The sequence below is a fragment of the Phalaenopsis equestris genome, unplaced genomic scaffold, assembly GCF_001263595.1.
Source record: "Phalaenopsis equestris unplaced genomic scaffold, ASM126359v1 Scaffold000761, whole genome shotgun sequence".
NCBI lineage: Eukaryota > Viridiplantae > Streptophyta > Magnoliopsida > Asparagales > Orchidaceae > Phalaenopsis > Phalaenopsis equestris.
In genome coordinates, this window is record NW_018165201.1 from 126,893 (window position 1) to 142,682 (window position 15,790).

General features: G+C 34.1%; 1 protein-coding gene across 1 annotated transcript; it reads left to right on the forward strand.

Annotated features, from left to right (window-relative positions):
* The first annotated feature begins 11,238 nt into the window (after positions 1 to 11,238).
* On the forward strand, positions 11,239 to 14,885 carry LOC110031006. Its single transcript, XM_020734023.1, is given in 4 exon segments — positions 11,239 to 11,632; positions 11,994 to 12,227; positions 12,230 to 12,444; positions 13,684 to 14,885. Coding segments are annotated over 4 exon segments (1,650 nt in total). The 5' UTR covers positions 11,239 to 11,572; the 3' UTR covers positions 14,825 to 14,885.
* Positions 14,886 to 15,790: the final 905 nt, after the last annotated feature.

Genomic DNA, 15,790 nt, shown 5'->3' on the forward strand with positions numbered 1-15,790 from the left:
CGCCGCCGCACTTTTAAGCTGCCCCAAACGGAGCCTTAGTGTTGTCGCACTTTGGCATCAATGTTGAGGAAACATGCTCTATATCTTTTTAGCTTTTCAATATGCTGTTGAGAGCATCGCGACACTTCAATCTAGCTTTACGTGTGTTATATACTTAGCACTACAATTCCAAGCTCTCAGGAAAGCTGTTGTTGGGAAAACCCAGCATAGATCTGCAACACTGGACCTAACGTTGCGGCGTTGCATTGAACATACAAAATCTTCTGAGGTCTTTATGCAATATGCATAGAAAAATATGAATTCAAAACAAGTTACAATAAGTCTGCAAAGTGCACATTTATTCTTGACTTGGCATTGAAACGATGAGTCCATTCATTTGACACTTCAATTAATATTGATATAATATATTACATCCCATCAAAAGCTCATGATTTAGTGGTACCATAAACATTAAAATACATTAATTCAATTGTCCTTTCCTAAGATGCCCCATTGTATGCATGTCACTACATTTTATGAGTTGAAATTCCTATTTTTTTTTATTTAGTTTAAATTCCTAAATGAATTCATTTGGTGGGGGTGCATACCAAATTTAAGTTCATACCATAATATTCTTTTTTTTTTTAAAATAATATAATTTTTGGAATTGGAAATTAGTTTTGTCACACCAAATCCTAACCTTTGCCAGTATTATATTATTTTATTACTCAATAAACATTGACAAAGCTCGGTTTGGTTGCATAAGTAAGTGCAAGGAAAGAAACTATTTCAAGGTACTTATGAATAAATATAAATATAGATAAATTAAGGGGTTGTGACGCTCGCGTCAATGTCGCTGCTTCGCGTGCAAATAATGATGGAACCTTCCGTACATTGCAACACTATCATGGAGTCACAACCTCAAAGTTCAGCACCTTATCGCACCATTAAGGGCTTTAAGATGTTGGTTGATGAGACAATGCTCGAGGGGTCTGGCATTCGACGCCATTCTAGGCATCGCAGCTTCCAATCAAATCTAATTAGAGTGACCATTCAGAACATATTGTGGAAATTTTAATTTAGGGTCTGGAGTCGCAAATAGCATCGCAGCGCTCGAATGTCTATATGTAAGATTGGGCTCCATAGTTATGTACGCCCAAATCTTTCTGTAATCAAATCACTGTCACATTTTCTTCCTTCATCAACATGTTCCTATTCTAGAAATGTTAACATGATAGCCCGCCCGCACAGTGGGAATATAAAGTGGTTCTGACATTGTCCATCCTTTGGAGAGCTAGTGGAGTGACAAGACTATTGATTTTGAGGCTCATTCGGTGTGAGGAGTCACCAGACTCTAGGGGATCCTAGACGTGAATACTTAGCTTGTGGTATCTCGACGAAGCCCTCTTTCAAAATATCTCCACATGTTGAAAGAATGCATCTTTGAAGTTAACCACAAGCTAGATTCTCTTACAGAATGGCTAAACTATATTATAAGCTGTCTTGACCGCATTGAGAGGCAAGAACCTCATCATCTTTAAGTTTAGAGATCATTCTACATGAAACAATGGAAAGTTCGGCCTTATCTAGCCTTTTTACATATCTTAGATCTAACTTCTCATCAGGAGCACTATTTTTCCACATAGCCTTATACATTTTGACTTGACAAATAGACCATTTTTCAGACAATAAATCATTATCCAAAATCTTATTAACAAGAGGAGAATAATAACAAGGAAGAGGTATATCCTCAATTTTTTTCATTAAAATCGCTCATAAGTATTATATTAGAGTGGTTAAATGTGTAGCAACTTTATAAAATAAAATATCTTTCTTTCTAGATTTAAATCTAGAAGGCACATAGAAAATGTTTAACTCATCAATCATTGATACACTTGTAGTTGTCAAGTTCTTATAATTTCCTTGTGACACTGGTTTAATAGTCAAAACCTCATCTATTAAAAAAAGGACAAACAAGGGACTACGAATGTTAATAAAACATCTTCAGGCAAGGGCTTCAATTATGTCTCCTCATAAACATCTTCGTGATCCTGAGCTAATTTTGAACCATTATAGCCCCGTAAACTTTTTGTGTTAGTTATTTGTGATACCTCATCGGATTTAACTTCTATTTTTAGTTTAAAAGATGTCATAGTGGGGAAAACTCAATCATGCCTTCGTATCACTGGAGCGCGACTTCTCCTCTTGCTGTACTATTTCTTTATCTTTGACTAGAAAAAAAACAATTATGGGGAGGGGCTCATGAGCATCCTATGGTATTTGAGGTTGGTAAAAACATCATTTGAGGAGGAATATAATGATCGGACTAACACCAAACTTCATGAACTTACATCTAATAGTAGATGCAATTTGGCCCTTAATAGTTTGGTCTCTAATTATCGGATTCAGCTCATCTTCAGCCTACTCATTATGAATTCATTATTTTGAAAATCATCACACTAGACTTAAAACCATTCATATTCTTATGGCTAGAGGCATTCCTACTCATTATGAATGTTGTTTTATTTCTCCTCTTGAGAAACCCAAACTTGCTATCCGTTTAATGTGTTGCTTCACTTCTTTTATTGAAGTGATGTATACATCATGCTATTTTTTTTCCTTCCTAGTGGTAATATATTTCAAATAATTTTTCATGCAGATATCTTCACCACCAAAAACCTTGAGAGATTTTACCTTCTTGTTTCATTATATGGCACATCACTTATGGATTAAAAGGAATAATATAATATTTAATAATTATATTACTCCCATGAGTTTGCTTATATAAAGTTTTTATTGGACAATTAAAATGAAAAGTAGGACATTCCTACTTTCATCAAAGTCTTTTTAAAGCTTTCAAAGCTTTTTAGTGTTTGTTATTTGTTGACGTACTTCTTGAGAGCGTGTATGATGTGACTCCATGGTTTGTTCACGTTCTGGAGTTTTTCTACGTTAAATTTTTTGTTCTTTATATTTTCTTATTTTTTGCACTTCTGTTCTATGTTTCGATTTAGTTATCTCAAATAGATTTATGCAATTTCATCACATCTTTCCCATCCACCGCCAGTCTAACTGTAAAATCTTAACTCATTGAAAGTAATATGAGGTATAATTTTAGTATAATGTTACTTCAAGAATATGAATTACAACAAAATGTAAACTTTTGCAGTAAGCGTTTAAATATCAATTATTTTAAGCGAATTTCATAGTTAGTATTTTAATTTTTTTTTAAAGAAAACTAACATCAAATTAAAATATCAATTAAACAATGAAGATCATTATAAAATTATAGCTTTTTTTTTATTTTTATAAATTTTTTGAAGAGAAAATGAAAGCACATGTCAAGCCAATGCATTGCATTAAAAAAGAGATTGATTAAACCCCAACAAGAGAAATGAACTAAAAGGAAGGATTTTTAAGAGAAAACAATGAGAAAAATGAACGGAGGGACCATCCCAAGCCCCAAAATCGAGAGGCTAGCAGCTTAATCTAGCAATATAATCAAATACATGCATCTCTAAAGACAATTCACAAAATAGGACCATTATAAGGCCCAAATTGAAACAATTCATAAAGGCCAAAATTATCATCACTTATCATATGATTCCACCAACATTAAATACAAAATAACAATGAGGATATGAAAGTTCAAGTGAGTAAAATCAAGATCTGTGAGCCCCAAGGGTCAAAAGGGTATCATCACATCATGAACTACGAAGTCGGCCTAGATGACCAGCCTAGTTCAGCCGACTAAGCTGACCATGTCCACTCAAATCCAATTAACTTTAGTCGATCAAGCCACAAAGCAGCGGACGACAGACTCATACATTAAAATACCATAAATACCTCAGTACATGCCCCGTTAAAGCAGACGCAAAATGTAACTTCATTAGATTGTACTGTCTCCTATAAATAGAAAGATCATTTCATGAATAAATCATGTCATATTGTTATTCGCTCCTCACTCGATCTCGCTTCCTCCTTACCTAAACTTTATTCATTGGGTGTGATTCACAGACAAATCAAAATTCAACAACTAACAACAACAACAACAACAACCTGAGATCATTACCCTTCATCATAATCATTAAACCTTTAATACTTCATTCATTATATCATATTATCTCCCTCTCTAAACGTCATGAAAAATGATAAATCGAATTTATTTATTCTCGAATATTGTTCAATTTTCATAACAACGCATGATTGCACGTTTTAAAATCATGTCGAAATAGAGAGCACATCGAGTTCCTCCACACAGCAAATGCGGGACGAGGCCGAGCGAGGCAAAAAAAACACGTAAATAATAGCGAACCGAAGAAAGCAACAAACATAAGAGCGAGATCCCGGCTCAAATTATCATACACATTTAATGAAACCCAGGGCCTAAATTTTCCCAAGAATTTCGCTTTCTCTGGTGCAGGCGAACTGCAACCGGAAGCGGGTAAGGATTTAACGGGATGCGCTGGACGTGGTGGGCCCCACATGTCGCGGCTGCGCGGCGCATTTATGACGTGGTGAACTTTTCGTGATGTTTTTGTGGGCCCGATCGGTGGTCCCCATATCTTTTCCTTAGCGGACGGCTGACCGCCATTAAAATCCTCCGGGGCTTCCCGCAGAGGGGCGAGAGAGAAGAGAGAGGGCGCCTATATATATATATATATATATATATATATATATATATATATATATATGATTTGCCTCCAATTAAGCACCTAAAAGTTTAATATTTTATTTTATGCTCATAATACTCACAAACAAATGACCTCTTGAATAACTAAGAAGTTTATTAATTTAATAATTTATTTGTGTATTTTATATACAAATAAAATTAAACTAAATCATTTAAAGAATTTAATAATTTAATTTTATATTCATATCAAGTCATATTAAAAACATATTGCTTTGTAATTGCAAGTGCCTTGCTTCCTATTATTTATGTGTCTAGTTTAAGTATGGAGAAATAGAGTTAGAGAGAGAGAGAGAGAGAGAGAGAAGACATTATAACTATGGAAAAGAAATGTTATATACTTCTTCATAATTGAGATTAGATACATCATATTGTTTAATGGGTAACTCATCAAAATGTACATGCAAGAGACACCACCCTTCCCTACCTTTTAAGAAAATACAAATGAATGAGCACTCATAAATTATCTCTGACTAAATTTATAAATGAACTTAAACTAATTATAGTTTTAATTTATCCCATATGTAATAAGTATAATTTAATTAATTAAACTTATTCCAATATCCAAATTTAATATTATTTATATTTCATTCAAAGCAGAGATTCTAATTAATCTTGATAGTATGAGAATATTAATGTCAACCTTGGAGAGAAATCATTAGTCTTAACGTTAGCACAAATATCAATCAATTAGATAAGCAAAGTCCATACTTTTCAAGTAATAAGTGAAAGTCTTACTTGTAAGGAATATAATCAATATGTATGATCTTTTCATGGATATTAACAAATCAAAGAGGTTTGTAGTTATATTAATTTTTATTTTATTTCTTATTTAAATGTAATGATGTTTCTAAGGTGTGAATGCAATTTATTATTTAATATGTTAGTTTGGCTGAATTTTGAAAAATTAAATTTAAGTTATTAAAATTAGGTTAGAAAAATTAATCCTTAAAGAATCCACGGATATATCCAATATAAAAACAAACATCACCAATAAACTCATAAAAATAAGCAGAAATTTAAATATTCACGATAACTTAAAAAAACACAGTCACAGAGCAAAATAACAGTAAAGAAAATTGGGGTAATCAGTCCTGGACCTAAGGTAGGTTCGTCTGTCAACTATGCCATCTTGATATCCTTGTTCGTACTTTAAAATTTTGAGTTTCATTCTTTTGTTGTTCATCTTTTTGTTGTTTCTCATTTTAGATAACTCAAACGTCCATAGTTAACCAACTAAGACAGACAACCAACTCTAAACAGAATCAATAGGGATACCAAAACAATATATACTTACTTCATCACTCCACAAAATAAAGTTAATACATCATAAGTTAATTATAGCCTCTGCAACACAAGGCTAGCATATCATAACATGGAAAAGAAATTCACAATACAAAAAGAAAAGACTAATTACTCGTCTTAACATTTAGTCCAACGAGAAAACCCTGCCCCAACCTAATAGATCTAACGAGAAAATAAGATAAAGCTAAAAAATGCATCACTTTGACCTTAGGTTGACCTAATTCTAAAACTATACCTAGTGTTTAACACAAAGTCTACCGTGCATGTGAAGGGAAGTGAGGCTAGCTAAAACAAAGCATTTTGTTCAAGTGATGATATTTTATTATTGTTCAAATTTTACCTAAGAAAATATCTCTTTTAAGTTTGTAATTTTTTCAATATTTTTTATGAATTTTATTTTTTTTTTAATTTTATGAATTTATTTGGTTTTTTAATATTAATTAAATATAACATATATGCTTAAGAAAACATATATGTATATTTAATCAATACAAAGAATTTAGAAAATGACACAAACTACTTAGAAAACTAGTTAAAGATCTTTTAAAGACAATAAATGTGAATTTTAAAGAGTTTTTAGGTTCTTATTAATTTTTAAAATTAAAATTATATATCTTTTTTTAATTTTATTCAAAAGTTCTATATATTTTGAATTATTTTTTTCAAAATATTTTGAAATTTATTTTTAAAAGTTTATGTTAACATCAAATATATTTTGTGAAAGCTCGATAAATTTTTAAATTTTTATTTATTTATTATTATTATTTGAATTTTAAATATATTTTCAATTAGAAATTCATTACAAATACAAATAATCTCTAAATTTCTTCAAATTTTAGAGAAATGCTTGAAATAAAATTTTGAATAATTCTTAAAATGTTAATGTTATTTTAAGTTCAATTAAATCTTCTATGAACTATTTTCAATCATTTAAATTAAATTTAATTAAAAATTATTTAATTAATTTTTATATCCTCACTTATATATATATATATATATCTTTCTTTACATTTATGCACATGAATTTTAATATATATATCTTTCTTTACATTTATGCACATGAATTTTAATATATATATCTTTCTTTACATTTATGCACATGAATTTTAATATATATATCTTTCTTTACATTTATGCACATGAATTTTAGTAGAATTTCATCGTTAATTGCTTAATTCATAAAACTTTAATTGCTAATTTTGACAAATTTTAATCATGTTTTCATAATAGTAAACTTACTAAATTTTATATTGATATTGTTTGATATAAGGATTTTAAAATATGATAAATATGTATATTTAAATTTTACAAATTATAAATATACCCTTCTATACAAATTATATTTCTAAGTTAAATTTTCGTTTGCATTTTAATTCAAGCCAATCATTCATACAAAATTTTATGATTTCAAAAGGGCATTTTATTGATTTAATAAGATCTTGAAATATGAAGGAAATTATGTAAATTTTGTAATGACAAATATACTCAATTATTTATTAAATGAATTACATTGAATTAAATTTTCCATTTGATGATTTCAGTAAATTATAATTTTTATTTTTGATTTTTTTTGTTCTAAATTTATTTTTTGTTTTCTTTTTAAATTTAACTATTTATATTTTAAATATTTTTTTTTATTTTATTATCATTTTAAATTTAAATTTTCTAATTTATTTTTATTTTATATTTTTGGAAAAATTACAAGAGATTACTGATGTTGATTGTTATTTTCTACGATATTTTCATTTTCTTTTTCTTTTTCTTTTTAATTTAATGAATTTTTAAATAATTTACTATTTGTATTTACTTAATTTTAATTTTCATCTGACTTTATTTCTCTCTATTTAATGAATCTCTCGTATTTTTTTTTTAATTATTCTGATTTTGTTCTTATTTTTAATGATTTTTTTAACTTTCGGATTGAATTTTATAAATTTTTAAGAATTTGATGAAGGAATTACACATTCAGCACTCCAAGTGGCACCCCAAGGTTCACCTCCACACGTAGCAACTTCTCGTTCGACACCTTCTATGTGGCACGTTCAAATTCAAAAAGATCTGTGTCCTAAGCGGCTTATCCTACAACGAAAATATTGGGAAACTATAGTTTCTTTCATAATAGAACACTACCGAGGAACGTAATGCTAAGTTTCAAACTATACCTCAGCTGCATAGACTTATTGTCTTGTTCCCGTGAGCAATCTTTTTCCCTCAATTTGAAGCTCCATAGACACCTTATATGTTCTTGTTCAAATAGCTGCATGAATCGATCAAACAGTGGGTTAGAGGGGCTAATTCAATGGTAAATTGATTGAATAAATAGTTTGGTAAGATGGGGGAGCTAATAGAGGTTTTGGATTGAAAGATTAGTGAATGGTTTACAAATCAAGTTGAGCCCTGATCTCGATTTTAAAGTTTGAGTGGTAGAGGTTAAAAAAGACTTGAGAAGAAATAGGGAATGAGTTAGGGTTTGTGGAAGTTGATTAGGCACAAAATTGAGCTAGGGGGGTGGATTTTACCAAGCCCAAATTGAGTTGGGGGAGTAGTATTTTTAGGCTCAAGTTTGAGATTGGGTCGGGTACAATCTAGCTGAACACCAACGATTGATGCCAAGAATGACTTGTCAAGTCAAAGGAGGAAGTCAATTGGAGGTTTCCACATGGATTAGTCAACATTGGGGGGCTGCCAATGAGAAGAAGCCATATGGGTGCTCGGGTAACTTCCAAGACAAGCTATGGGGTGAGCTTGGGTTGAGCTTGAGCTACCTTGAGTTGGTTGGTTGAATGAGGATTGAGTAAAGATTGTGATAGTCAATGGGATGTGGCTAAGTAAGTGCTAACGCAAGGATCCAAGGTAATGAGTTTAAGATTGGATGGTATTTTGCTTGGGTTGATTTGGAAATAAAAGCAACCTCCAAATCAACCAACAAGAGCTTGCCGCTTTGTGAGATGATTTTGCGGAAGGGTTAGGTGGTTGTTTGCAAGAGCTTATATTAGAAGAATGTATTGGCTTGAGGCTAAGCTTGCTTGATAAAAAACTGATGTGTCTAAGTTTAGTATTTGAGATGGTTTGGTGGGTTGTGAAATGTTATTGGGTAGGTTGTTGGGTTGAGGTTTAAGGTTTAGGATAAAATTTAGATGAAGACATAGATATAAATTTAAATTAAATTTTAGTTAAGACTTATGTGTTGAATTTCATGAATTTAAGATTTAATTTTAAATTGAATTTCAATATGAATTTATGTGATTTGTAGGTTGTGATTTAATCATTTTCTTTTGAATATACATTTTTTTTGTTAATTTAAATATTAATTCAAATTGGATTTTAGGTTACATTTGAAATAATTTTAAGGTTTTATTTATTGAATTAAATATGAGTCCATATGATTTGGAGATTATTTAATTAACTTAAATAGTAACTAGGTTTATTTAATTTGATTTATGTTTTAGTATGATTCATATTTAATAGACATTGTGTTTTGATTTTAAATTAATTTAATTTATATTTAAGTGTAAATTTAATTTTATCTTTTTTTATTATTTGTTTGAATATGATTTATATTTTTTAATTCCATTTTGTATTTTATTTGAGTTGCTTTATGAGTTTTAAATTTTGTTTCTTTTTAATTTTTAGTGAATTTAGCTTTAATTTTTTGAATTTAACTTTTTTCATATTTAATTCTTTAAAATTAACTAATCATGATTCAAAGTGAATACTAAACCAAATGTGTTTTCTTTAAACCAAGGAAAAAGCTAGAAAAGTAGCTTAAAGAGATTTGAAAGGATTTAAAGATAACTTTTTAAAGGCCTAAGTTTCTAAGGTCAAAAGATTACCTAAAGGCCTATGATGAGAACTTAAATTTAGTTTCAATAGCCCAACTTCAATAAACTTAACACAAAAAGTGTTAAGGTATAAAATAAAGAGCTTCTAATTTAGCGTTTCAACCAACCATTAGTTCTATAAGGTAGCATCCTCTGAGAAAATTTAAAACTAGATCCTAGCTTCTAAGGAGAGAGGAAGAGAAAGAGAGAAAAGCCTCATCTAAAAATGAGGTCAACGCACAACAAGGTTTTCCACCTTCCTAGGTCATATCCTCATCTCTTGGAAAGTTCAAAAGCAATCCACAGTTGCACGATTCTCAACGAAATCAGAACATATAGCACTCACGTCTACCATCACGAACACCATTTGGCTCGGACAATTGCTTCAAGAATCTGACATTCATCTTCTGCTCCAACGCCAATCTATTGTGACAACACATTCACCCTCGTCATCGCCTCCAATTTGATATTATGCACTCAAACGAAGCACGTAGAATTTGACTTCCATTTCATCTGTGAACATATCTCAAATCTCTCGCTCAATGTTAATCATTTAGCCATCGATGATCAGATCGCTGACATACTCACAAAAGAGTCATCCAACTGTTGATTCTATAGAATGTCAAACAAATTAACAATCCAATAGTTGGATTCTTAATTTGAGGACCTTTAATACAACCACCCACCCACATACTCACCACAATCACTCCACAGGACCACTTGTCCTCTAATTGTAACAAACTCCTCTATAAGTAGCATTATACAGTATTCCTTTACATGTCATGTAATAGAGCTTTCATAACGAATACATCCATGTATATTGTAAGGCTTCATCTCTCTGCAAAATTATATTCAAGCATATAAGATTTATGTTCAAATTCTTTCAGAAAAAAATCAAATATGATTTGAATCTTATCCAATCTATGTTGTTCAAGACAGAGTTACTAAATAAAAAGAAAAAAAAAAAATTGTCTTAAACATAAATTTTGATGTATTTCATAAAAAAAAGGGTATGAAAAAATTAGAGTCAATTCTTATACCAATAGAATATATAATATAATTATAAGTGTTTAGAATTTCTTTTCAAAATTTAAAAAATTAACATTTAGTATTTATAAAATAAAGAAAATAAGAAAGTTCCAATCAATGTTTCTAAATTTAATTTGGAGATTTTATATTAACATAATGAAAAAGTCCCCCTTTTAACTAGTACTACAATGTGGTCTAAATTAAAGAAAGTATATATTGTTTTTTTCTTCTTTCCTCATTTAATTCTCTTGTCACCCTCCCCAACGGTGTTTAATGGTTACATTTGGACCCCGTGACTGGCAAGTGCATTACCGGTAACTGTTTATAGCCGGTGAGCCGAGCCCACCGTGTATAGGTTCCCATCATTTTCCTCTTCCATGGAAGACCTCTTTTTACTTGATTTTCCTTTTTCTTTTTCCATTTAGAATATTTTTTAATGCTACCTACACTGAGATTGGGCATCTTGCCAGCTTGGAAGATGAGGGATCAAAGCTTTCTTCGAAAGGGAAAGGGTTGAGTGTGGAAGGGGGTAGTCAAAGCTGGCATTTTTTTTCCTTCAATTTTGAATTTCCTCAGTCCTTTTGATCTTCGTCCTTATTAATTTCCCTGCAGAATACAGGGAACATAATTATTTCTCATAAAAATCGAAGCTTTCCTCTTCTCCTCCAAGCTCAGCTTCCTCCTTCCTTCACTCTATCATATGCATTCTGAAGCCGAGGAAGAAGACGAAGTTGATGCTTAAAAAACGATGGAAGCTCCCCAATCTCTTTCCCGGGAGAAGAAGCATTGGTGGATGATGAACAGGAAGGTCCGTAATCAGATCCCACCTCCCCACCCCCCCACCCCCCCTTTCTACCTCGTTCCCCCACTCTGCAACAGTTGATTTGCCATTCGAATCAAGGAATTCATTTCTCCGTTCTGAATCCCCAGATCTTCTGAGATATCACTCTTTTCATTCCTTTCCTTCTCAGACAATGTGAAATCTATGGATCAAAAACGACATTTTTGAGGTTTTATATGAAGTTCAGATCTTTATTCTGGAAAGCGCTGACTTTCCGGCAATGTTGCCGCATGGCATTAATGCTTCAATTTCCAGCTATTTCTCTGTTTTCATTCCTCTTCTTCTCCATCTTTCTGTTCTAATAATTTCTCTCTTTATAAACTACCAGATCGTCAACAAACACATTCGGGACGCGCGTTCTCTGATTGCAACGCAGGACCCTAATGGAGTCTCGGCGGCGATCGGAATCCTCGACTGCGCCCTCGCGCTCTCTCCGCGGCTTGAGGTTGCATTGGAGCTCAAAGCAAGATCGCTCCTTTTCCTTCGCCGTTTCAGGGATGTCGCCGATATGCTTCAGGACTACATTCCGAGCTATCGCGGCGGCTCCGGCGCCCCCGCCGCCCCCCCGCCGCCGCCTTCGACGACTCTTCGACCTCTCTCTCCTCCACCGGCAGCGGCAGCGGCAGAGCTGTTTCAGACAGCCGCGAGGGAGCCCAGTTGCTTCCTAAATGCGAAAATGGTGGCGATCGCGGTTTACGCTGCTTTTCCATCTACGACATAAAGCGGAAGTTGGTCGCCGGAATCCACCGCGCCGCCGGCGATCGTGAGGGGCAGTGGAGGTAAATTTGATTCTTTGAATTATTTTTATGAGTGCAGCATGCTGGAATTCGTCCTTGGATTTTATTTTCCGTTTATTTATTTATTTTATTTAAATAAAGTCAGTGGAATGGAATGATAATTTTAAAAATAAGCACTAACGGAAACGTGACCATAATGATAATATTTTTCGGGGAGGTATACCTAATGCTAAATATTTTTTTTATTCGACGCTGGCTGAATGTTACCTAATCCATTCTTCACAAATTATTACAAATTGTCATTTTTCTCTTGTTATTGTTGGCGTAGTTCATGAGCTCCAATCAACACTTTTTTAAAAAATTATATTATTCTGTCAATGTTACCTAATATGAAAAATTCAGAAGAAATTGAATATATATATATATATATATTGAAAAGTTTAATCGCCGATCAACCTCATAGTCTGACCAAGAGGCGGACCCCACTTTTAGAAGTTGTGCAATTCGATCCTAGGCAGGGATCGAACCCCCGGCCTGAGGACCAAGAGGCGGACTCCACTTGCAGAGATGCATGCGATATCAGTTCTCCACCGTCGATCACTGCAATCAAATAAAAAAAAAAAATTGAAAATGGGACCCACCGAAATATATCTTTGTGGTGATCGACGGTGGAGATTAGACGCCGCATGCATTTCCGTATAGAATAATTTTTCCGGCCCGAGGGACTTACACCAAAGGCTGCAACTAATGAGCTAGGTTAAGACACAAATATATATATAAAGTAAATCGTTATTTGGTTAAATAATGATTTCTCATGCACTAGGCATCATGAGAGTCTGCGTCATGTGCTTAAATATTTGAGAACACAACGCCACTGGAGATGAAACCCGTGACTTCATGAGACTTACAGTGAACCCTGACAACCAATAGGCCACGGCTTGTTGCATATATATATATATTGTTGTTTTAGCAAATTTCAAATTTTATATATTTCTATATGTAACACCTAAATTTTAATTTTTACATGCATTCCATCTTTCATATGCATTATAGTCAGCATATTAGTTTTTAAAAGTTAAAATAATGATATTTAAGCTGTGTGTTATGAAAGATTTGTGTGGTAGAATGTGATAAAAAAGATTTGAATGGTATAGATGTAAACAATAGACTTTATGGGTTAGATATGTAAATACATGGGAATTGGTTGGTTTGCATGTAAAAATGCCCAAAACTAACCTCAAAGCTCCGCATGAACTAATCTAATCATTCATCGTCTTCCAGATACCTTATTTTGGGGCAAGCCTGCTGCCATCTGGGCCTCTTAGAAGACGCCATGATCCTCCTCCAAACCGGCCGCCGCCTCGCCTCCGCAGCCTTCCGCCGGGAAAGCATCACTCACTCGGACGACATCTTCAATTTCTCCCCCACCATCCCCTCCTTCCCTCCCACCAACTCCAAATCCAATCTCAATGCCATCACCTCCCCTCAGAATCCCCCCACCAATCCCATCTCCGAATCCGAATCAGCCTCCAACCTCCTAACCCACATCAAACTCCTCCTCCGCCGCCGCTCCGCCGCCATCTCCTCCCTCGACGCCGGCCACCCCATTGAAGCTGCTCGCCACTTCTCCAAAATCTTGGAAAATCGGCGCGGCACTCCACACCCCTTCGCAGCCACCTGTCTAATCGGCCGCGCTGCCGCCTATCGTGATGCCGGTCGTATCGCCGAAGCCATCGCCGACTGCAACCGCGCTCTGGCGATCGATCCGACCTCCATTCCCGCCCTCCGCACCCGCGCCGACCTCCTCGAATCCGTCCGGTGCCTCACCGATTGCCTCCGGGATCTCGACAATCTGAAACTCCTCTACGACACCATATTCCGGGACAGGAAGCTGCCCGGCCCTGTTTGGCGCCGCCCGTTTGACGATGAGATTCGTTACCGCGATATACCGAATAGTCTCCGGAGTCTGACGGCGAGGATAAACGGAATCAGGCAGAGGTTCGCCGCCGGCGAGGGTAATGATGTGGATTATTACAAGCTGATTGGAGTGAGAAGGGGGTGTTCGCGGTCGGAGCTAGAGAGGGCAAATTTGCTTCTTTTACTGCGGCATAAGCCGGACAAAGCCGGGGCTTTTGTCGACAAGCTGGAGTTTTCCGACGAGTATTGGGATCTGGATGCGGTGAGGGATCAGGCGAGGATGTCTGCATTGATTTTGTACAGAATGTTGCAGAAAGGCTATTCATGCATAATGGCGACGATTATGGAGGAGGAGGTGGAGAGGAAGAGGGCAGCGGTGGCGGCGGAGAAGCAGGCGCAGCTGGCGCCGGCGGTGTATCAAGGGGTGTTTTGCAGGGACATGGCGACGGTGGGGAGCATGTTATCTCGTGTTATTCCGGTGAAGTATGAGGGATTGAGCTGTTGATGGAGGATTTGGGGGAGGGAGGAGAGTTTGTTTGGGAAGCTTTTGTTGTACAGTTTGGGGATTTGGGAGGAATTTAAAATTTTGTTCTTTGTGACTTTTTTTTCAGAGCCTTGAATTTTTGTGATGAATTTTGAATCTTTTAGATTTATTTGATATGTGCAATACAAGTTTTAAATGGTTATTTATGTTATACTTGTAGCAATGTAGATGTAGAGCTTTGAGAGGCATAACGGCTATTTTTTCATTTAAATATCATAGTATGAATCTTTTTGTCCTTTCATAAATGGATGATTTATTTTAGAATTTTCTTTTAAAATTTAACCAATTCAAACCCTAATAGAGTGACCAAGTTATCAATTAAGCTTAATATAGAGATCAACTCGACTTCACAAGCTTATAGTATCTTGATTCAATAAAAACTAAAGCCACACACACAAACATGTAAGTGTAGACACACAACAATGTCATGGTGGCATAAAGATATAGTGATAAATGTGAGAGGAATGTATTATTATATAAACTATTAAATGATTACTCTAACATGATAACTTATAAAGCAATATCATGAGGATCACCATTTATACATTCCAACCATACAAATTAATCAAATAAATGTACAAGTAATCCCGATGTACTAAGGAGAATATGTTAATAATTTTAACATAATTTGATACTAAATTGACTTGCATCCACTCTAATGTCTACCAATCTCTTAGTTTTCGACTATCAAATCTCCTTATGGGGGAGAAGCCACCTCCTTAATGATTGCAAGGCTATTCTTATATGGGCAAGGCAACCATGCAATTTCCAAATGCAACATTAGTTTGGTTTTTCAAATTTCTCTTGTTCTATGGTGGCAAATTAGGCCAACATCAAGCAAATAAAATGTAGAATTAGATTGTTAAAAATATAAGGGAAAATATTATGGAAATTAAGAGAGAAAAGATCACCAAATTAAGAGTCAAG